Here is a 22,633-nt window from a genome sequence, read left to right as displayed (position 1 = left end):
GTTGCAGTGTGTGTTGCAGTGTGTCAGTGACGTAGTAGCTGGTGCCTTTTGTTCCTGGGTTGCGCACAGCTTTTTGGGCACACCTTTTCAATTGTATAATAGATATCCAGAGTAAAAGAATAAAGCAAATTCACCGTTGCAGAGGAGGCGATGAGGTCTCAGATGAGGGACATAGGGGTGCAGGAAATAACATTAGAGGGTCTCTTTGACAGTGTTTGACAGGTTATAGTTTAGCCTTTAGGTAAAGGTGTGTGAGAGAAAGAGTGAGAGTGTGTGTGGGTATATGGTTTGGGACTCGGAGTACGGTTGATCCAAGAGATGGATCACTAGATGGCGGTAATGCACCATAAACTGGTTGCCAACTTCCGTAAAACAACAAAAAGAAGAAGAAGAAGAAGCAAATTCACCGGATTAAAAGAAACAGTCTTCAAGCATCGCGAGACTAGAGTCGACGTCATTTCCGCTGTAAAAATCCATTCCCGCCATCATCGCGCAGCGCTGCGAAGCGTCGTGTGTGTGATGTGTGTGTGGACCGCTCTCGCTCTGTCTGTCAACAACATCATCACATCTAGAGGAGCAGGTGAATGCCGGCAAAACCCAACTTTCTGTCCTCCGAAAACTCGGGAAATCGGAATTACAGCGATTTAAAAGTTTTCCCAGAGGAGCAAGCAAGTAACACGGGTAAGACACGCGCGTGACGCCGCGGAGATGAAGTGTTGGGACAATGTTTTCCAACGCCGACCCGAACGACAATCAGCCGCACAATTAGCCCCGTTAGCTTAGCTTTCGTGCTAGTCGGCGCTAATCGTGGCCCCCGTCCATTCACCGCCGTTAGCTCGCTGTCTTTGGCTGCTCCAAAGACACCGTACCTCCGTACCGTTGACGTCACCGTCTCTGCGAGCTGCCCGTTCGAGAATTAAACGACCGCTAAATACATTTAGCTGTCGTTTAATTGACAGTGTGTAACTGTGTATAGCTAACATTAGCCAATAGAGCCGTACGGTGTGTGTGTGTGTGTGTGTGTGTGTGTGTGTGTGTGTGATGGCTAACGTTACATAGTCATGTATGCTAGCTGTGGCTAACGGCAACACAGGCTGTGATGCTGCTACTGCTCAACATAACATTGGCCATAAAGTGTTATCATTATGTATTAAGATGTGGTAACTTGTTAGCCAGCTAGCATCTACCGGTACATTGGGAAGAATCTCATTTTGTCGGATTTGATGGGTAGTGTGATTTCAACGTGCTGTTGTTTTTGTTTTGAGTTTGCATTGACTTTGGTCTTTTAGTCTTCCACACTGTCTGTACCTGAGGATTTATCGCCGTAGTAGGTGTTACTGTGCAACTTTTAACCTAGATGGCTGTTGTTAGCCGCTAGGAAAAGGCATTTCCGTGTTGTCCATTGATTGGTAACATCTCTGAGATTTGTAGGTTAGATTGTCTTGCTTGCTTCACGTCAACGATATTCCGAGAGTCGACTGACAGAGAGTAAATGGCAGTGATGACAATGAGTCGTGCACACCAAGCAGTGAAGCACTATAACCATGAACATATTGTTTTCAAAATCGTTCTAATTGATTTTGAAACTGTTATTTCACAGTATGCCGAATGAATACATTTCAAACGAAACACAAGTCAATACAAAAACTGTTACTTTGTGGACGATTCATGATTAAGCATTACACTTGTTTACAACAGGTTCAACCATTTGAATTCATCAGAACATTTGGAGATGTACAATCTCTACAAATATATACACTTAAAAAAACAGAATCATCATATAAAAGTAAAAAAGGGAAAACATGTACAGTATGGGGAGAAAGGGGTGCGGGGCTCAAACTTAATTTACAGGGTCCGTTTTCGAATTGCAGTCGCCTGTAGCCAGGTGCTCTTTGAGAGCAGTTTTGAAGGAGTCAAGGGAGGGATTCACATGTCTTAATGGCTGTTGGTAGGGTGTTCCACATTTTACTGGGTGGCATGGGAGCGAAATTAATTTAATCCCTTGTTTGAGCCAAATCTGCGTTGCATGTGTTTTGTTGAACCCCTCTGGTGTTGAGTGTGGACTTTGTTGACATTAAAGAAGTATATTATTTAGGCAGGTACATGGGTATCTTGGTGGTGTAGTCACTACACTGTAGTGACTAGACCAGACCCATTGCTAACTAAAGTGTCTTGCAGAGTCCACACCACAACAAACGACTACAGTGGACATATTTATAGTTAGTGCTGTGGACGGCCCATAATAACACTATCATGGATTCGTTGTAGTGGTACATAAGAATGCTATTTAAACACTGGGGTAATTGTCATTGTACAAAACAGTCTGTCTCTGGATAATGACATTGACTGAACTACATTTTCATCCAGCATTTTTGGTGACGGTTGTCCATCTACAAATTCTACACACAAGGTGTGCTGCGTGCAAGCTCAAAACAGCGTAAGCTTGATGTCACTTTGACTGTATGTAATAGCTTGCAAACATGGCTTTTATTCATGTATCTTTATTTTTTATGGGTTTTAGGATCTGTTGGATCAGCCTCGGAGTGTGCCACCCAGACAGCAAGCCATGGCCATGCCCAAGCTTTCCAGCGGATCTACTGTCAAGATACGCTTTAACGGCATAGGCGTAGGAGGTGCCTGCAGGTGGAGAGAAGGGACCTTCGAAATGATGGAGAAAGACAGCAAAATCAACCTGTGCATCAAATTAAATTGTGGTGCTGGTAAAACTTTCCAGGTATATTTATAATGGAATTTACACCATTATTGTCCTTATCAACAAACTTAAACCCTATATACCTACATACTTAGTTGGCGGGGGTCTGCCCCCCAGGGCTCTGCATTTAGCCCACTCTGTCCATCCGTCCCTGCCCCCCACCCGATAACGCCAAATCTCTTTGACGAAAATAGTCAAACTACAAGCTGTTATATCTGTTATATCTACATCTGCTGTTTTGGTCGAATGTTCCCCCTAGAATAGGTTTTATGTGGGATTTGTCTTTGTACACGTGTGTGTATACATAGGTGTTTGTGTGTGTGTACACACGCATGCGGTTATATAAAAAATCAAATGTGTCACAACGTGATTTGACAAAAAGACAATGCAGACAATGAAAAGAAGCCGTAACGGCTTTTTATTTTTTGCTTGTAGACATGCCATTAGCAAGCAAAACGGTTACATTCGACCGGCATCTGTCATAATTGTTTACTTTTTCCTCAGCTCAACCAGAATGTGAAGAGCATTTCCCAGAACCAGAACCGAATCTCGCTCACTTTAAAGGACGCCAGTAATATCACCCTGGATAAAATGCCCCCTGCTTTGACCCAGAAAACCAAAGAATACTTGGAGAAGGTGAAGCAAGGAAAACAAGGTAGTGAACAACGCCTACATACTGCAGCGATCCACAAGGAGGATCAAATTGTTGCCCACACAGTTCTCTTGACATTCTTATGTGCAAATGTCTAATCCCAGTGTCTTGTACGCACTAAAAAGTTGAGATTTTAAAACCGCTATTGTTTTGTCTTAATGTTACTCTTTTTGCTTGTTTTAGTTTTTCTCTTTTTCTGCGCTGCATTTCTATGTCATGAAAGGTGCTATATTATAAATAAAGTTTATTATTAAATCCCTAATTTTGCTCCCACAAAGTTTGGAGGGATAGACTGTGTGCAGAGCCTTTCTTATTTATAGCCTACTGTCTTTATTTTTATAATTTCTATTATTACTGAAATATCCTAAAATGCAGAACAAAAATAAATTTGACTGTTTCCTGTTGGTGCCAGTTCTGTCTTCCGTTGTTTTATAAACTTTATTTGATTTTTATTTGCAGTTTTAAAAATGTCACATGGCAGCGCAAGCTTCGTACTGGGAACCCGGCCTGTCAAAAATGAGACGAGTCCATCTGGAGAAAGACAGGTATGTATGTTTGGGAATGGTAGATAAGTGGTTGCCTGCAAATCAGAAGGTCACCGATTCTCTCCCCCCCAAGAGTCAGACAACCTAACTAACCCACTGCTCCTTGGATGCTGTATTAATAGCGGCCATTGCTCTTTATAGTTAGGATGGGTGAATGCAGGGGATGAATTTCACGTATGGCGTTTAGATGTAGAGTTAATGAATACCCCCCTAAACAACTCAAGGGTACAGAACTATTATTATAACCAAACAAAGCATCATTTTGCACATTCTTTCCACATTTGTGCTTATAGTGGATCTAGCTATTTCTTCCTACTTGTAAATTAAAAACCTTTCTATCAGACCACCCCGAGGCGGCAGAGTGTGGACGGTAGGGAAGACACCACACCGCGGAAGCCCTTGGGCAGCCCCAGCCGAGCAACCTCCACTCCGAGCCGCACAGGCCTCTCGGAAAACAGGTTACTTTATTTATTTTACTTATTTATATATATTTGTCAGCCGATCAATGCAATTTAGCTAGTGTACCAATGTAGAAATTAATGTAATTGCAGGCTGACTGTTTGCTGCACCGTGGCTTCATTACATATGCTGTATGTTTGCTTTTTTAAGGAGTGAGAAGAGGAAGAGATTGCTGACCTCTGACAGTGACCTAAGTGAGGACTATCCCAAGGAAAATGACTCATCCAGGTAAAGCATAAATCTAATAATTAAAAACACCTGCATATGCTCGACTCAAAAACTGACCAGAGCTGAAGTGTGATGGACGAAACTTTGAATTTTGTAACATGTGAAGAATCAAAATGTCAGCATGTGCAATGTAGATGGCTGTGTGTTCTTTTGGTAAGATTTAACTGGTGTATATCACACACAATTATGGTAAATCATTCACAGTATCACAAAGTTATCTTTTACCCTCAGCAATAATAAGGCAACGTCAGACCCATCCCGGAAGTTCCTGGTAAACTGCAAAGAGAAACTGAAACAAGCGGAGGAGAACCGTAACTCGGGTACCAAAATATTAATTATTTAATTGCCCTTTTCTATTACAGAAACTGTAATGGCAGTAATTGAGCTGTTGATTGAATTTTGTTTATTGTGAGACACTTGAACCATCCTTCCTTTGTGTCTTGACCATTAGCTCCACTGAGCTCCACCCCTCTCCAGCCCACATCATTTTATGGTAGCCGATCAGTGACTAAAGACTACAGCTCTTATTTAGACAGGTAAGATGACATTTCAACAGTGCTGGGTTTGTTGCAAATTTGCAATGAATGATTGATGATGAATGAATGATTTTGCAATGAACTCCCTGGCTGTATGTAATTGTTGTAGTTGTTGAGGAGCGGCAGTGTCTCAGGGGTAGAGTGGCCGGTAGAGCGGCCGGATGGGGACCGTGAGGTTGCCAGTTCGATCCCCGGGCTCCCCCAGAGTTATAGTCCCTACACTTGTAAAGGGAGTTTTTTTTGGTCTCACTATTCGTAAGCAGCGGAAAGCATCGGAAGCAGGACACAGCATCAAGATTCAGGCATCGTCATCATTCTTTATTCATTGTCAGTAGGTCCTCAGTACAGCAGAATGGCAACATGACTGTGCCTCCGTTCTCCCCCAGTCCCCTCCCTCAATGAATTCACTCCCCTTTATTTACCAGGTGGTTTATTCAACATCTCCTTTCATGGTTGGAGTTCAGCAAGCAGGAAACAACCTAATCTGAGAACAACACCCAAAATAGGTCATAGTAACACCTTTGCCAGTGGGGCTTGGAGCCTTCAGCTGTCAGATTGACAGCTGCATGAATTAGACTGAGCACATTGGTGAGCAAAGAGACTTAATGGAAGGAAGATAAATACACAATAATGAATGTACGACAAAGTAAGTTGGCATTCTAAAATTGCCATTACACACACTGTAGGACTTTTATAGTTGTCGGGGAGTCATCAGATCGTTATGTATACAGATTAGTTTTGTTTTTTTAATCAGCTGTCTCTAAACGATTGATCGCCGACTAGGGATCACACACTGCAAAAGTACCAAGATGCGATCCAGACCCGATACATAGGCCTATAGGCTATATACGTTTTTTTCTCTCCAATTCATTCGTCACGTACTTGCAGGATCCCGTGATTCATGCGTGAGACCAAGCCCGAGCACACAGAGAATATAACTATAATTCTGTCTCCAGCTCTGTGTGTCTCTCAGTATGTGTGCTCACACACACAGCGCATGTGGTAAAATGTTTGTGCTGCAGCGTAGATTCCAACACGGTTTTATCAACATTATTATGAGATGCGTTGGTTTTATAGGCTAATTTAGCTACCAACATGTATGACACCTGAATTTACCCACGGAATAAAGGTTATATATTATCATCTATCGATACAGACGGACAGACTTTCTGTCTGGGCACAGCTGTCCTGTGCTCTCATTGGTTTTAATATGGACCTTCTCTGGGTGCAGTCGCAACCCTGTTCATACTGTATGATGTCCAGTCGGCGAGAGTCAAATATCAAACCTGCTAGATATTCAGAAGTGCTCGGGAAGGCATTGGCAAGCGCTTTTATCGCCGCTGGATCTTCTCGCAGAGCCTTTCACACACAGCGAGCAAAACTTTGGCGATCAAAGCCTGATCTTGTGTCGGATTAGGGGTTTTGTCGCCGAGTGCCAAAAAGCTCCCCGACAGCATAATCAGAGAAAATATAAGTGTGTCAAAGCCATCGGTGTATGACTGTGTGTGTGAGTGTGTGAATGTTATGCACAATCTATGTAAAGCACTTTGGATAAAGGCGCTATATAAATGCATCGTTTACCATTTTGTCAGTTTTAGAACCAGAATTTGTTTTTATTGACAGATATATTATTTTATTATTATTATATATATAGATTTGCAGATTTTAGACATATTTTCTTGGGACAAGTCACTGATGGCACCACAATATTTGAACAGTAAACTGTAAAGGTGTGAGAAAATATTACTCAATGACAGGACGTTTCAGTTAAACGGTTAACATTCACGGTAACATTTACTCATCTGCATGTCCTCACTGTTCCTTGACCTTCAGGCCATCCAGTGCACACCAGTATCCTGGAGCCAAGAGAAGCCTCATGCAGCCCATCCACTCCACTCCATTCAAGAAAGTGCGCTCATCCTTGGAATACGGTGGCTGGAACAAGCAACGACCATCGACCTTGGCTCAGCCCCAGCCCCCTCTGCAAGGGTGAGTACATGATCAGAGAGGGTTTCCATAGCTCTGCCAATCCGGATTTGTTGCGTTCTCCAGAGACACACCCGGACCCCCGTTTATTCCATATATGAATCGGTTTGGCCCAAAGCCAATTTTTAACATTGGTCTGGTTGCTATGCAACGCCTCAGTCACCACCAGCTATGGGATCTTTGCAACCACTCCATTTATCTCAGTTAAAAGCAGGATTTTCAAAGCCCCGTAGCTCCGCTTCTACGTTCGCTGTCCATGGTAATCCTGATTCATCCAATGTTCGGATGTAATTTGTGACTTTGTCTCGCATCGCTCCCGACCTGTAAAAGTTTCTGGCGAAAGGAAAGCTAATGATAGCCGATGGTTACAGTGGTCTTCTGGCTGCTCAACAGTCTGTGAACATGATGAAAAATCACTTGATCGGCTGGCACAGCTTAACTACACGTTTGCTAGCGGCACAGAAATGTTAAGGAATATTTCCATTGTATGAATGATTTGGGGAAGGATACTTCTAACATGTTCATGTTGTCCTGTGCCTAGTTCACATCCATAGCACATTAATACACACTAGAAGTACCACAGCAGAAATTGTCTATTATAAATGTATATATTGGTGGGGTGGGTGTTCTCATAAAGCTCAGCTGTGTAATTCTGTTGAGAACATGTACTGTTGTGTTGCCTAATCCTCCCGCTCAACTTGCTGTAGGTTCTCCAACCTTGGTAACACGTGCTACATGAACGCCATCCTGCAGTCTCTGTTCAGCCTCCCCTCCTTCAATAATGATATGTTAAGACAAGGTATCCCCTGGAAGAAGGTGCCCATCAACGCACTGCTCAGGTAGCATGACACAAATGTATTAATGCTTTGCTTGTAGAAAATTCCAGTAGCTCATTGACTCAATGTGTGGAATATTGTGGGGTATTTAAACCAGGGATCAGCTATGCAAAGGCCTGTCGTATGCATTTCCACTCTTGTGTAAACCATGTTTCAGGCCCCAGAAAATAAGTAAAATGTGATTTGACAGTCCTGAAAAGGTTCATTGGTTCAAAACATTTTAAAGATTGAATGCCGTGATCCACCCCCCCCTTAAAACATGATCATCAGGTACTATGATTATACAAAAACGTGTTAAAATGATTTTATGTGGCCACACCCACCAGTTCATTAAGTATGCCTGGTTTTCAGGTGGGTGGTGATCATAGAGCTATAAAGGATAGAGACTGAACCGGAGCGCTAGCCCCGCCCCCCCGCTATTCATTTCAGTGGAAGTTGCTCAGTGGCGTTTTGAAACACCCGGAAGACTGCCGGAAGTATAATTATAACTCAATGGCTCGAGTGAGCGGAAGTTTAGCCTAGCCTTGCCCCAGACCTCAATTTTGAGGTCCGGGGCGTATTAAGCATAATACACTTTTATTATTGGGCCACATTTAATTGTTTTAATTATTTATCTCTTACTTAAATCCTTCAGTAGACACACACAGTTCATAAAAAGCCACTAGTAAAATCTAGGTTTCAGGAAGCAGTACGACTTCAGTTTGGTTTATTTGATTCTTCTAGGCGTTTTGCCCACCTCATGGCAAAGAAGGATGTGGGCTGTCCAGAGATGAAGAAGGACCTCCTGAGGAAGGTGAAGAGTGCCATCTCTGCCACGGCCGAGCGCTTCTCTGGATACATGCAAAATGTAAGAACAGTAACATCTCTGGATACATGCAAAATGTAAGAACAGTAACATCTCTGGATACATGCAAAATGTAAGAATGGTAACACCTGGATACATGCAAAATTTAAGAACGGTAACACCTGGATACATGCAAAATGTAAGAACAGTAACATCTCTGGATACATGCTAAATGTAAGAACGGTAACACCTGGATACATGCTAAATGTAAGAACAGTAACATCTCTGGATACATGCTAAATGTAAGAACGGTAACACCTCTGGATACATGCAAAATGTAAGAACAGTAACATCTCTGGATACATGCAAAATGTAAGAACAGTAACACCTGGATACATGCAAAATGTAAGAACGGTAACACCTGGATACATGCTAAATGTAAGAACAGTAACATCGCTGCATGCTGTCCTGTTAGTGTAGATCACTGTTTCCCAAACAGTGGGTTGGGACCCATTTGTGGGTCACGGACATATTGTTATGGGTGCCCTTAGTTTTAGTTTACTCATTTTGGGTGTAGTTCCAGTGATGTCACAAAGAAATTACTAAAATTACAACACATTTCAGAATTAGTGGATCCCAGGCAAATATCTAATTTCTGTTTTGGGTCACAGGCTGAAAAGTTTGGGAACCACTGGTGTAGATGGTTTTGTAAACTTGAAACAGCCAGTAGGTTAGAGTTGTCTTTTAACCAGATAGACTTGATCACACTAAGCACATGTCTTACCACCAAGGAAATAAGCCAATGAAATACAAGTTATTATAACTGACACATGCTGATATATCAAGGTGACCGGATGTGCATCACACACGATGGCAGTTACCATACTTAACAATATATTCAAATAACATCCTGGAGATACATTTTGTAGAGCATTAGTCTTATGTTGTAGTATTACCTGGGCAGTATTTTTTAAGGTTGTGACTCTGGTACCGAATTTCCTCTAGGAGTTGTTACAAAATCTGTATCGCCGTTCCTTCCCAGATCCTTAACCACACCAAATCCACCAACAAGTCTTTATTTTCTTACCCAAAGCATGTGTATCATCTAAACGGAAAATGTAACGTACCTGAACTTGGGTGTACCCCACTTGGTTCTGGCTGTGCACTGTGGGTGAGATTATGCTCATTAAGGAACCATTACCTTTTTAATATATTTTCATAGTGGTACTTTAGTTTCCAGTCTTTGACAACATTTTTGATTGATTGCTTAGATAGAACCTTGTCTCTTACTTAGTAGTGCCTGGGCAAAGTTCTGTGATTGTTCTCTGCAATTTTTGCTTTTTGTTTCAATGATCGTTTAGCCTTTTTATTGAATTTGTGTCTTCCCAGGATGCCCATGAGTTTCTGAGCCAGTGTCTGGACCAGCTGAAGGAGGACGTGGAGAAGATGAACAAGAGCTGGAGAAATGAAGCGGCGGCGTCCTCGTCTGCAGTGTGGGATGATGCCCAGCAGACGGCAGCTACATCACCGGTCGCCAAGGCAGAGCCCAGCGAGGACACCGACACCTCCCGCATCTACACCTGCCCTGTGGTGGTCAACATGGAGTTTGAGGTTCAGCACACCATCACCTGCAAATGGTAAGACCTGTTCCCTCTTTGGAATTGCCATCTTTGAGCAAAGTACCTTTTGTATTCCTTGCTAAATTCCTTGTTGTAAAAAAATAAATGAATGTATTTTCTTACCTGCTTATGTGTGCTGCAGCTGTGGGGAGGTGGTGACTAAGAGGGAGCAGTTCAATGACCTCTCCATCGATCTGCCGCGCAGAAAGAATACCCTCCCGCTGCGCTCCATCCAGGACTCTCTGGATCTCTTCTTCAGGGTGAGGCTTGAACCCGTAACAAGGATATGATGTGTATTTATTTTTTCCCCCCAGTAATTTGTTTTAACCCATTAAGACCTGAGGCCGATTCTAGTTTCCACTAAATTCTGCATTGACCAACTTTGTGTAGAATGTCTCTAAAGTCTCAGTGTTATAGGTGCATGCAAGCCATGCATACATACTAACATAATAAAGTTATTTAAAATTGTGAAAGTGGAGTTAACCCATTCTGGGCGGGAACCCCTTTTGGCGTTCTAACCCTTCTGGATGGGAACCCCTCTTGGGGGTCTGTACAGTATGTAGAGTATTCAAAAATTAAAAATATTTGATGCTGCTATATAAATATTTGAAGTTTTTCAGAAAACTTAGGTCAGGATTTAGAAGGCATTTTAGAATCGGCGTCAGGCCAAAATGGGTTAATATAACAACATCCTTTTTACAGATGGAAGAAATCGAGTACTCATGTGAGAAGTGCAATGGGAAATCGGCTACAGTGATGCATAAATTCAGCAAACTGCCCAGGTACAGACCAGACTCACGGAGTCTGCTCACTCACTTAACAGAACCCATAATTGCTTAAATTGAATATGTCGTGTCCTGAATTCTATCCTTTGCTTTATTGTTCCACCATAACATTCATAATATGCTACATACAGTATTTATCTGTTGATTCAAATATTTTCTATACAGTGATGGGGCCATGACTTTGCATAGAAATCAAATGCCAGTTTCACCAGTTCTTAATCGTTCCCTCACACTTCCATAACCACACACAGGGTGCTCATCCTCCACCTGAAGCGTTATAGCTTCAACGCCTCGCTGTCTACGAACAGCAAGCTGGGACAACCGGTGATTATTCCCCGCTACCTGACCCTGTCATCCCACTGCACAGAAGCCACGCGGCCCCCTCTCAGCCTGTGCTGGAGTGCCCAGGCAGCCTTGTAAGGACACACACGCACACATATCAACATCTAAATGCTTGCTACCTACCTACCTTCTCATAATAGAATAGTTTGGTGTCAAGAAAATGGCATGGATTCTGACCCCGTAATTTATTTTTTATTCAAGGTCCCGAACACTCAAGACCTCCCAGTCAGTCAATTCATCTTCAGCACCTCTCCGGTAAATGCTTGCACTATTTACATGGATGATTAAATGTATGCTAATCCTAGTAACTATATGGTGACTGGTATTATTTAATTAATAATCTTTTGTGTGTGTGTGTGTGTGTGTGGTGTGTGTGTTTGTGTTCGTGCAGGAGGGCTGGTGGTAAAATAGCCACTTCTAGCTGTACTTCCATCTTCCTGGATTCGGACAGTGAAGAGGAGCTGAACAAGAAAACGAATGTGAGCCGCAAGCGACACCTTAGCGACTGCCTTCCTGACGAGGATGATCGGCCAGAAGAGGTGGGTGTACTGCCTGATTAGAAGTTTCTTATATCTGCCTGGTGCCAAGTGACCTGACCTCGTTCCCTTTATCCACTTGTGTTCAGTTTTCTTTTGGTGCAAAGGGCATAAGCCCACTATACCATTTGCATTTTTTAATCAATTGCTTCTTGAGAAAAAAAGAGGTCCCGCACACAGCAGTTATTCAGCCGAGTGATAACGTTTCAGTCCAAACGACCTTCATCAGGTGATGAAGGTCGTTTAGACTGAAATGTTGTCACTCGGCTGAATAAACTGCTGCTCTATAAGTGAAGACTGTACGAGACCTTTTTTCTCATGATTCACATTTGTTTGCTGGCTCTGACGCACCTGTCCTTGTAGGTGTGCCTACAAGGACTTTTCTCTACAAAATCAATTGCTTCTTAACATCAGTTCAATATGCTTCTTAACATATCAGTAACATATCAATTTGTCTGTGTTCGTTCAGCGGGGGTCGACAGAGGATCCACGAGAGTTAAACGATGATGAAATGCTGGCTGCAGTGATAGAGATGAGTCGAATGGAGGCGCAGGAGGCGGGAATCTCTGCTGAATCGCCTCTGGAGGATGAGCCAACCAACCGTCCCGACACAGGCTTTGGGGACGCTGACGCTCAAGAGCTGGACTATCCCTGTGGTCTGGTGGAGACGGAGAGCAAACAGCCTGCAGGTACAGTATATTACTAAAAGTTTAACCACATAAAACAGCAGACCAAGTACAGAGCGGACCCTGGTCAACTATTAGTTTACTAAGTATAGAGTTTTTTTTAATGCATTTTTTGTTTTGTTTTTAAGTATAACAATGTTTAACAGTGCAGGGAGCCACTATTTAACATTTCTTATAAATTGAACAGAACATTTTAAAATAATTAAAATACTATACTCTCAAATGTTTTGTTCTATCAAATTATAATTAACTGGCTCCCAAACAGCATTTCTTATAAACTGAATGAAACAACGGTTCCCCAAAGCTTTTTTTCCCTGTAAAAAAAATAATTAATAATAATAACAAACTAATCAAGCTGGTCTCTTCAAGCAGCACCAGGTTGTAAAGCACAAATGTCCCACCCTGGCACCAAAAACAGTATTAGATATTATCATGTCGGTGGACTACTCCCATTCAACAGCACCAGTTCCAGAGAGCACATACGCCTAATTTATGCCTCGTTGCATAGAGAGGAAAAATCTGCCAAAATATCAGCTGAAATATCGTCTAAAATCGTTTTTTCCCCGATATCAGTGATATCGGTGCTGATCACGTGAGATGAAATATTGTGAGGTGCTGCTTTCAGCCAGGGCCAATAATCTTAATACAGAATCCTGTAGTGTGTGTGATGTCCCATTATTTTAAATATTGTAGTTTGTGCACGTTTAGGAGAATCTTATAAGTGTGTGTGTGTTGCCAGATTTCCAAAGTCCTGAAATCTGAGCCTAGCTTAAGTTTCTATGAATGGAGATTTCTTCAACATCAATTAAATCCAAATCTTGCACAAATGAAGATCGGTTTAGCTGATTCGGGAGAAAATAGTCTTGACATGCGTGTGTATTTGCTTGTTGCAGATGTTCTGGCCTCCCTGGACCTGACCATGGACGAGAACAAGGAGAACCAGACTCCAGACGGCGTGCAGCAGCAGGGCGAGTTGGACTGGGTCCAGCAGCACTACAATTTCGACCAGGAGAGAGAAGAGCAGGAGCTGCAGCAAGCCCTGGCACAAAGCCTTCAGGAACATGTAAGTACAGAACTTTGTAAAACAGACTGAACAAATGTGCTCTCCACATGCATTAAAGTTCTTCGTCCTGGGTACAGATTTCCGTTGTGAGGATCCCATATTGGACATGTGCAGACCCGGGAAAAAATTAAATAAGGGGGGTGGGTGGGAGTCTGTAGCGGTGACATGACCGCAGCATTGCTAGTAGTCAATCTCCACTGCCCAGCCAAAGATCAGCTGCACACAGTGCCATTCCCCGCTGTGTAACCCGACACAGAAGTGTTGGCCTCAGCTATTGTTGCATGTTGGTGTTGTGCCGCTGAGTAAATGGCAGATCTACAAGCTCACATTGCGTCAAGAATGTGACACTCTATGAGCTTGTATATCAGCTATTTAATTTGGCATGCACAAACACCAGTGTGCAACTATCATGTTGTGCTCCGTTTGTCGACTTAAAAGTAGCTAGCACGGATTTAACCACTGTTAAGTTATGGAATTGGCTCCGTATGGATCATGGCAGTGTCCAAAAGATGAAATTACAGGAATAATGGAAGTCACTGGAGTGCTAGTGAATTACACCATGTAACATGTAGAATGTGATTATTTGTTGACAGGGAAGGCATCAGTTATTGACAATTAATGTGCTTACGTTTGGTTCTCTTGCATTAAAATAGACTGCGGAAGACTTAATGTTTGCCAATCAGAGATTTTAGAGGATTTGTTAATTCATTCATAGTCTGGATTTTCGGTGGTGAGGTGACCACCGCTCTGGTCGTGAGGTGACCACCGGAGCTGAAATAACGTTGAGCGGTGGTGAGTAAAAACAGAGAGAAGGGCTGGAGCGGTGGCGGTGGTTTTCTCTTCACCGCGACTCGTGACATCATGTTGTAGTTCGGTGGTCACCTCACCACCGAAAATCCAGACTATGAATGAGCCTTAACTCTCACTAAAGTTACCCACACAGGCGTGCCAATGCAAACACTTCGGGGTGGTGTTTAATTTGGTCCCAACTTCCCAAGCCTCGTCCGAGGCTCTGAGCCTTCTTTCACCACCAACGCCTCCATGATTATCACTCCATTCAGTCAATTGAACCGGCCGCTGCCCGCTACCACACTAGAGCTCTTCACGCCCCATGCGTTTGGTTAATTTGAAATTGGTGTCCACTGTCCATTCAGACTTGGTTTTCTTATTTGAAAATGTTACGGAACAATTCAGAATCTGAAAAATTCACAGATTAATTTCAGGGGTCGGAACCATTTTTGTTTTACCCATGAAGAGCTCTATACCACACAGGAGTTCAACAATGCAATTCACGGTGGTAAAACCTATTTTCAAGGCAGTCGAGCAATAATCATGGAGACGTTGGTAGTGAAAGGAGGCTCGCTCAGCGTGGCTAAATGAGGTTGGTGCATCTTGTATCAACAACAAGTGAGGATGCATGTGAATCAATGACCAATTATTGTGTGTGCAATCATAAGGTGGCTAGAACTTAAAGGGAAACACCATTTTACCAGTACCATAGCCAAAAAAATCGGTTAACAGTTTTAATGCCGTGAAACAATCCTGTTCCAGATCTCCCTGCCGTGTTTTCACTAAACTTTGAAGAGCCACTGCGCCGACAGCCGTAATCGATTGTCGTAGTGTTAAAAAATATTCCAAAGTGCCGATCACAACAACAGAGTGGAGGAGGAAAGCGTCCGCACCACACAACCGCTGCCATTGTAATGCATTGGCCTCAATTTCCCATAACCCCTTGCACACCAGAGCGACGGACCTTTTTTTTGCGATGACGTCATCAAACGCGTCACCTATCCCACTCTGTCCTGTGGAAAGCCTGTATGACTTAAAACGTATTAAAAACCCGGATTAAACAATGAAAACATAACGGGAGGGAAAGTGTTCTACAGTCAATTAACTCGTGTTCAGGAGTCAAAGTGTAATAGTGTCATTAATGAATGAAAATAGGGGGAATTGGTTCATAACCAATTCCCCCTTTAGGACTCATCACTGTACTCTGTACGCCCTAGTGGGTTGGTACTTAACGTCGCGCAGGTTGCTACATTGGTATATTCTCACTTATAAAGCCATTCTTGGTAATCTCCCAAGTTACATTGGTTCTAAATTTGAACTTGTCCAAAACTCTCAACCTCAGATCAAATGCTTGGTTACGCTACGTCGTGCCCCCAACAAAATCTGAGGCTGGAAAAAAAACTGCTAAATATCAGAAAAATACCAGGTTGGGGGTTTCCCCTACAGCGTTTCATGAATCCGATATTAGGTCTGAAAAACATTTTTCCATTACATTTTTTTTTGCTTTAATCCCTGTCTCCATTGACCCTCTTACAGGAGGCCAAAGAGCTGAGCGAGGATGATGATCTGAAGAGGGCCACGGAACTGAGTTTGCAAGGTATAGACTATAGAATATAACCCCACCATCATTAGAGATGAGTTTAGTGTACGGTAACTCTGTTATGGTGATTCTGTGGGATTTCATGTGTTCTATTCTACACTGACCCTCCCAAAATACACATCAAAGTTCATACACTTTTCTCCACTCCTGACCCACCAGAGTTCAACAACACTTTACCAGAGCTGCTGTGCTCAGATGAAGACTCTGGAAATGAAGATGTGCTTGATATGGAGTACACTGATGCAGAGGCAGAGAACCTAAAAAGGAATGCTGAGGTTGGTAGCTCATATACTGCCAGAAAATATTTGATCAGGAGGGAGTTCCACCGCACCTCAAGCCTGTGGTAGGCTAATCTGGTGCATCTCAGAGGCAGGAAGGCACTGGAACAACTCAGACAGTTTAAGCCCTTTTTAATTTGCAGGGTGTGAAAATATTACACACAAAATATTTGTTAAGTTAACTTAACACTTTGTCCCGGAATCTTTCAAAATATAGGCGATACACTGACACCATGACGCGTAAACAGCGCCTCAAACTGTGACTCACAAACGGGGGAAGTTGTGATTTGCGCTCGTTCACTGCAATGCAATTTACGGCATTTTCAAAACAATATTGAGCAGAGTAGCGATTATCAAACGTATTTGCAATGCCATACGTTGAAAGATCTGTTGCCCGTGGACAAGGCACGCTACCTCCGCAAGTTAGATAGCATCGGCATAGATGTTTGTCCGTATGTGATTAAGGATTGGACCAAGTTGCATTGGCAGCCATAGAAAATTCTGGGGTAAATTCTTACCCCGGATGTGACGTTTTTGGGCGTTCCTGTCTAGCGTGGTGTCAGTGTATAGTTCCCAGCAGATGAGGCAGATTTTACTCTGAAAATCCCTTCCTTTAAACAGGACCTTACGGCGTGTCCAGGCGTCCTACTCCTGGCCCTCCTACGGGTATAATTATAAAGAGGTGTGGGGATATCCTGGGCACAATAAATATATTGAAATATTTACCTCTACCTTGTTGAAGGTAAATTGTGTAACATTTCCACTGATGCTAGCATAAATCTGGAAATATCGTCAGGAAATGTTGAGGTTTCATTTTATATATATTTTGCCCCCCTTCGCATTATAGTTAGAGATAATTAGCTAAATGTGTGTCAAATCTGCAAAAAAAATGCTTACCACTAGCTTTCTTCACAAATGTGTTCATAAAGGTGTCTAGAATCACATATACAGTTGTTCCAATCCAACTCCCTTGGGAAACTTTGTGACAGCTGCTGAAAGTTGGGGTACCATAAACATCCAATATAAGGCAAAATTCCCAAGATTTCATTATGCTTTAAGTAGCATGTGACATGTCAAACTAGGGGGTTTTCATGATGCTGAATCCATTCCAATAATTAGTTTTGCACAAACACCTCTTGGGCTAAATTCGGCCATAGCCACCTCATCACATTTGTGATGACGGCTATGCCATTTTTAGGCATAGCCGTAGTTTTTTGTACTAATGCTTGCAATGGATTCAGAATCATGAAAACCCCCTAGTTTGACACGTCACATGCTACTTAAAGTATAATGAAATTTGGACATTTTTGCCTTATATTGGATGTTAATGGTACCCCAACTTTCAGTTTCCCAAGAGAGTTGGGTTGGAACCTTTTTTTTCTGTGATAGTAGACACCTTTATGAACACATTTGTGAAGAAAGCTAGTGGTAAGCAATTTTTTTTGCAGATTTGCCACACATTTAGCAAATTTTCCCTAATTATTAGACTTCATCTCAGATTGTTCAGTATAGAGAGATGGGACAGACAAGACGGCAAAAGCACTAACTGGCTGAGCAACCAGACACCCCGAAAAAAAATGAATTTCCTCACCACAAGTCCCATATACCTTGACAGAATTTGATGTTAGGTGGTTGGCTGCACACGGTTCTATAACGGTCTCTGGAATTTTGTTAATGTAAATGGACCTGTGAGGCCTTCACTGGGTACATTGTTCAAAATGGGCATATGGTCGACCAAAGGCCGCAATACATTATTTGACATTCAATATTTCCAGGTGTTTTTTTTTTGTATAATAAGTGAACACAACCACCATCCACCTCTAGTGGGTTGAAATGACACAATTCCCCTGTAACCGCTAATTGTCCCTCTTGTTTGCAGAATGGAGACCTGACAAACTCATTCAGACTCATCAGTGTAGTCAGTCACATCGGGAACAGCTCATCCTCTGGTAAGAACGCCTGTGTCTGAATGTAAAGTGAGAAAAGAAATGGCCTCGCCAAGTTACTGCACAGACGTTAGAGTTGTAGCTGATGGGAACTGACTTGAGATGTCTCAAACTAAACACAATTTGTCCTCCAAACAGGTCATTACATCAGTGACGTGTACGACATGAAGAAGCAGTCGTGGTTGACCTACAATGACCTGGATGTGTCGCGCACACTGGAAGCGACTGTCCAGCGGGACCGTGACCGCAGTGGATACATCTTCTTCTACATGAATAAGTGAGTTGCTGGAATAACGGACTTATTTTTGATTACAGGCTTGGTTACATTCTCCCCTTCCCCTCATCAATTTTAGGCCTACAATTTTAGGCCTACAAATAAAACACCAAACGATAAAATAATCAGTCGAAATAAAGTACGCATGAGACATGATCAGGGGCTGCGATGTGTCACTGCTGCTGCCCATGGCACTGCACAGTGTGGGCACACGAGCAGCGTGCGTCGGTCCCTGCAGAACCAATGGTTTTCCCCACCGTCGGAATCTTAACTCTCCAGTCCCCGTATTATGTAATTATATTACATTTTATAGCATGATCTGTAGCCAGCGGACTCTCCTGACAGTGATCTGTAACAGGACAAGAGGCGGGGTGTGTGTGGGGAGCGCTCTGTAGACGCGGGGACACGGGTGGCCGTGGGTAGTGAGATTCTGACGGAGTGGAATGATACAATGGATACCGTTCAAATGGCACACTAGTAGGCTATACATTGCTCGCTATATGATGCGGACATAACCATAACTCTATGGATATAAGTAACACGCAGGGGGGTGAAATCAACCCTCAACGGCTTCTGTGTTGACCACAATGACCAGTGTGATGGTGGTATCAAGATCATTTCGAACTCGCCTCACAGCTAGAAGGTCCTGGGTTCGATTCCAGCTGGGGACGCTGTGGGCGCGTTCCCTCCTCCACGCCATCAGTGCCCATACCCGAGGTGGGGTTGGCGAAAGGGCCTTTCTGTGTGGAGTTTGCATGTTCTCCCCGTGTCCCCTAGGTACCCTCACAAAAATATGCAGTAATCCTGGTCTCTAAAACTACCACCCCCTGGCCAGCCGGGGCGCCTGATGGAGGGGAAAGGAACTGGTGGGAATAACGTGTTCCTTCCACGCGCTACGTCCGGCCAGGGAAATGTCCCCTGTCAAGTGAAAAGAAGCAGCTTGGACTCCTCATAAATTCTGACCGATTCCGATATTAGGACCACAATGGAAAAGGTCTAGGCCCTATAGGGGCTTGGCCCAAAGCCTGTTAATAAAGTATGAAATCAATCAATAAATAAATTAAATGTAGAAAAATGAAGATTTTTCACATTTGTTTTGGCTTTTGTTCTAGACTAGAGGTACTAGACACTTATGATTTATATTGAACTTATTGATGATTTTTCACATTTTATATTATTTGAAAACAGATTAAATAATCTGTATTATTTTGAGACCGTTCCGATACCGATATGGCATTTTTATGGCCGATATGGCCTATTCTGATTATGGTACCAATTAATCGTGCATCCCTAGAATTAATTTTGCCTTTTGTGCGTACTGTGCCTAGCTGAATAGGACTGTATTTTAATGTATCATAATGGTGGTAGGCCTACTTGAGAGCCAAATATTTTCTGACGTGGTACTTGTAAAAAGGTTGAACCACTGATTGTCTCCACCAGGCCGAAGGCATGGGGAGAGAGTACGTTTTGCACTCGGTGTGTGTCTGTCCGTCCGTCCGTTACCAGCTAATCTCCGGCACCGTTGGCCCGATCCATGCCAAACTTTGCACACACACTCCCTGGATCCCAACGACGAACCTCTGCCCAAAATATTCCTCAACGGCCTGTTATAGCGCCACCATGAGGCCGATTTAGGCAAAAACATTTCTGTAGATTACTCGTACACATTTTATCCATACATCACACAATTCGGTATACACTATCTCCATAGTCATGTGATCAACACGGATCTGCACCATTTCCCATCTTCCATCCTGATTGGTTAAGATTGGCTTCCAAAGCTCACATGATTGGTCCGTTTCGAACAAAATGCCACAAATCACAAACTGTGTGCAATTTCTGTGAAATTATACACGCACATTTCCACTAGGCCGTGGACGACATGCCACTCATTTTGTTCCAAATCAGCCTCACGGTGGCGCTATAACAGGGCAATTCCTGTATCGATCTGTATACAACTTATGTATGCGCACTCCCTAGAGGCCATGGAAAAACATTTTCCCTGCATCTCTCCACATCTGCCGGTTATAGCGCCACCATGAGGCCGATTTCTGCTAAACACATGCACAGATTTCATCCAAATCTCACGCAAATCGGTACACATGATCTCTGTAGTCATGTGATCAAGACGAGTCTGTTAGAATTTCTCAGATTCTACACTGATTGGCTAAGATTGCCTTCCAAAGTATTCATGATCGAGTGGCCCGTTTTGTACAAAATGCTGCACATGTCCTGCTCATCCAGAATTCTATCCTCAGAGATGCTATGAGTGATCTGGCTCTGCATTTCCTCAACAAAATGAAGAAAATTGTTGCAAAAAACCCCCACACAAAAACATGTTTATATTACTCCTAAACATTTTGCCAAACATCACACACACTCCTATATCCTCCTGGTGGAGACCTGTGCCCAGAAGGGCACTTTTTCTAGTTTAACAATATTTCTGTAGTTTTTTTTTCTTAATTTCATAGGCTCAACATTCTGCTCTTGTCATCAATTGTAAAACTTGTTTTATCTAATAAATAGTTTTGCTCAAAAGTAACTGAAAGTAACCCCCCTACTTTTTACATTGTGGTACTCGGATTATGTTTTTTTCACAATCTGCTTCAGGTATAAATGCGTTAAATAGGACCTAACCAAGATAGGATTGGAGGGTAGGTTTGGAAGTTTGTCCTTGTGAAAACCTGAACATTAAAACTTCCTTTTTTGATAATAATTTTAAAATCATGTCCTCAGGGATGTGTTTGAGGAGTTATCTGAGATGGAGAGGAATGGGGCCAACGGAGGAGCATCAGAGGCAGGAAGAAGCGTCCTGCAACCCCTTTGAGCATTCCACGCTACTTTACCCTAAACACACACAAACACTCTGTGCAACAAACTATCCTGTGAACAGATGGATTCAAATTTTACAGTGAAAGAAGAACTCAAGTACTACTGATCGCCGTCCATTTTGGTCGTCTTCAGGCACGCCCCCTTCCTGTGCAGAACGTTAGAAACCAGACTTTAAGCTTGTTCCTGCAAACCACAGGCAGCAAACTGTCAAGACAGTTTAAAGAAATACTGTACAATTGTTTTCTTTTGGGGAGACTTTTGCCTCCTCATTCTGGGAGTGCATATATATTTTGTATTTACTTTAGTAAAAACCTGTTTTCTTGGCAGTTCAACTTGCCATCCATTCATACCTTCACCAGCCGACACCAGGTGGTTCCCCTTGGATTGTATGGTTTTGAGACCTTTAATTTCCAATATAAACTATGAATAAAGATATATTCTATGTTGGAGTATAAAATAATCTAGAGTTAGAGGGTTGTGTATTCGGATACATGTGGTGCAATATTTATTTTCTGGCACAAACTGGCCAATTCTGTTCAGCTTTCCGGTTCTGTCTTAAGAGTTTCAGTGGGGCATTTGTTTGAGCTCACAATGCTTTACACATGTAATGTTAAGTGTCTGTTTTATCCATGTTTTTTAAAATCTATGAGGAAAAGAGGCTTGTCTTTTATAAACGCCTCTAGGGGGAAACCCTAGTGCCTCCCAGTTAAAGTTTTTTTTTTCTTTTGTCTTAAGGAATCTATGTACGCAGAGCTTTACATTGAAAGTTGCACAACTGCTTTAGAATGTTTGTGAAACCTCAAACAGTATGTGCAAATCAGCTAGGGTTACTCTTCTAAAGCCTAACAGTTTATTTATTGCGGCAGAGTTGTAAATTCTAGCTTTGATTGCCCCACACAATCTGAAAGTTTCTCCATCCCTGTATTAATGACCAGTATACATTTTAAGACTTCATCTGCTATTGTCATTCAGCTCTGCTGCTTGAAGAGCAAGAAGTGATATTGTACAATAATGATAAAGGTTAAACTACCAATTATACTAGTTTCAACAATGCATTTGTTAAAAAAAATAATGCAGGTACATTTTCTGTGTAACCATTTTACTTGCCATATGTTACACAAAATCAGAACAGAAATGCCCACTA

The 22,633-nt window shown here is 42.5% G+C and overlaps 1 protein-coding gene across 2 annotated transcripts; it reads left to right on the top strand.

Moving 5' to 3' along the window:
* The first annotated feature begins 435 nt into the window (after window positions 1-435).
* usp37 (ubiquitin specific peptidase 37) lies at window positions 436-21,955 on the top strand. 2 transcript variants are annotated; one of them, XM_079518917.1, is made up of 24 exons: window positions 436-580; window positions 2,522-2,734; window positions 3,218-3,368; window positions 3,825-3,910; window positions 4,253-4,368; window positions 4,520-4,597; window positions 4,829-4,917; window positions 5,049-5,133; window positions 6,967-7,122; window positions 7,827-7,958; window positions 8,679-8,802; window positions 10,129-10,376; window positions 10,501-10,618; window positions 11,061-11,140; window positions 11,395-11,559; window positions 11,687-11,740; window positions 11,877-12,024; window positions 12,491-12,710; window positions 13,601-13,770; window positions 16,096-16,156; window positions 16,319-16,434; window positions 18,317-18,386; window positions 18,522-18,660; window positions 21,394-21,955. In XM_079518917.1, the coding sequence occupies exons 2-24, from the start codon at window positions 2,567-2,569 to the stop codon at window positions 21,482-21,484; spliced, it is 2,865 nt and encodes a 954-aa protein (XP_079375043.1). In that variant the 5' UTR covers window positions 436-580; window positions 2,522-2,566; the 3' UTR covers window positions 21,485-21,955. The 2 variants fall into 2 exon arrangements, with proteins under 2 accessions (XP_079375043.1, XP_079375042.1); XM_079518916.1 differs by having other exon boundaries at window positions 443-681.
* The last annotated feature ends 678 nt before the right edge of the window (window positions 21,956-22,633 follow it).

Source organism: Electrona antarctica, assembly GCF_951216825.1.
Source record: "Electrona antarctica genome assembly, chromosome: 13".
Classification (NCBI taxonomy): domain Eukaryota; kingdom Metazoa; phylum Chordata; class Actinopteri; order Myctophiformes; family Myctophidae; genus Electrona; species Electrona antarctica.
The sequence above is the reverse complement of the archived record's forward strand: the minus strand, read 5'-3'. Positions and strand labels throughout refer to the sequence as shown.

Coding starts and splice junctions, on each gene's coding strand:
- usp37 (XM_079518917.1), top strand. CDS start 2,567: ATGGCCATGCCCAAGCTTTCCAGCGGATCTACTGTCAAGATACGCTTT. Junction 2,735..3,217: donor GTGCTGGTAAAACTTTCCAG/GTATATTTATAA, acceptor CTTTTTCCTCAG/CTCAACCAGAATGTGAAGAG. Junction 8,803..10,128: donor TCTCTGGATACATGCAAAAT/GTAAGAACAGTA, acceptor GTGTCTTCCCAG/GATGCCCATGAGTTTCTGAG.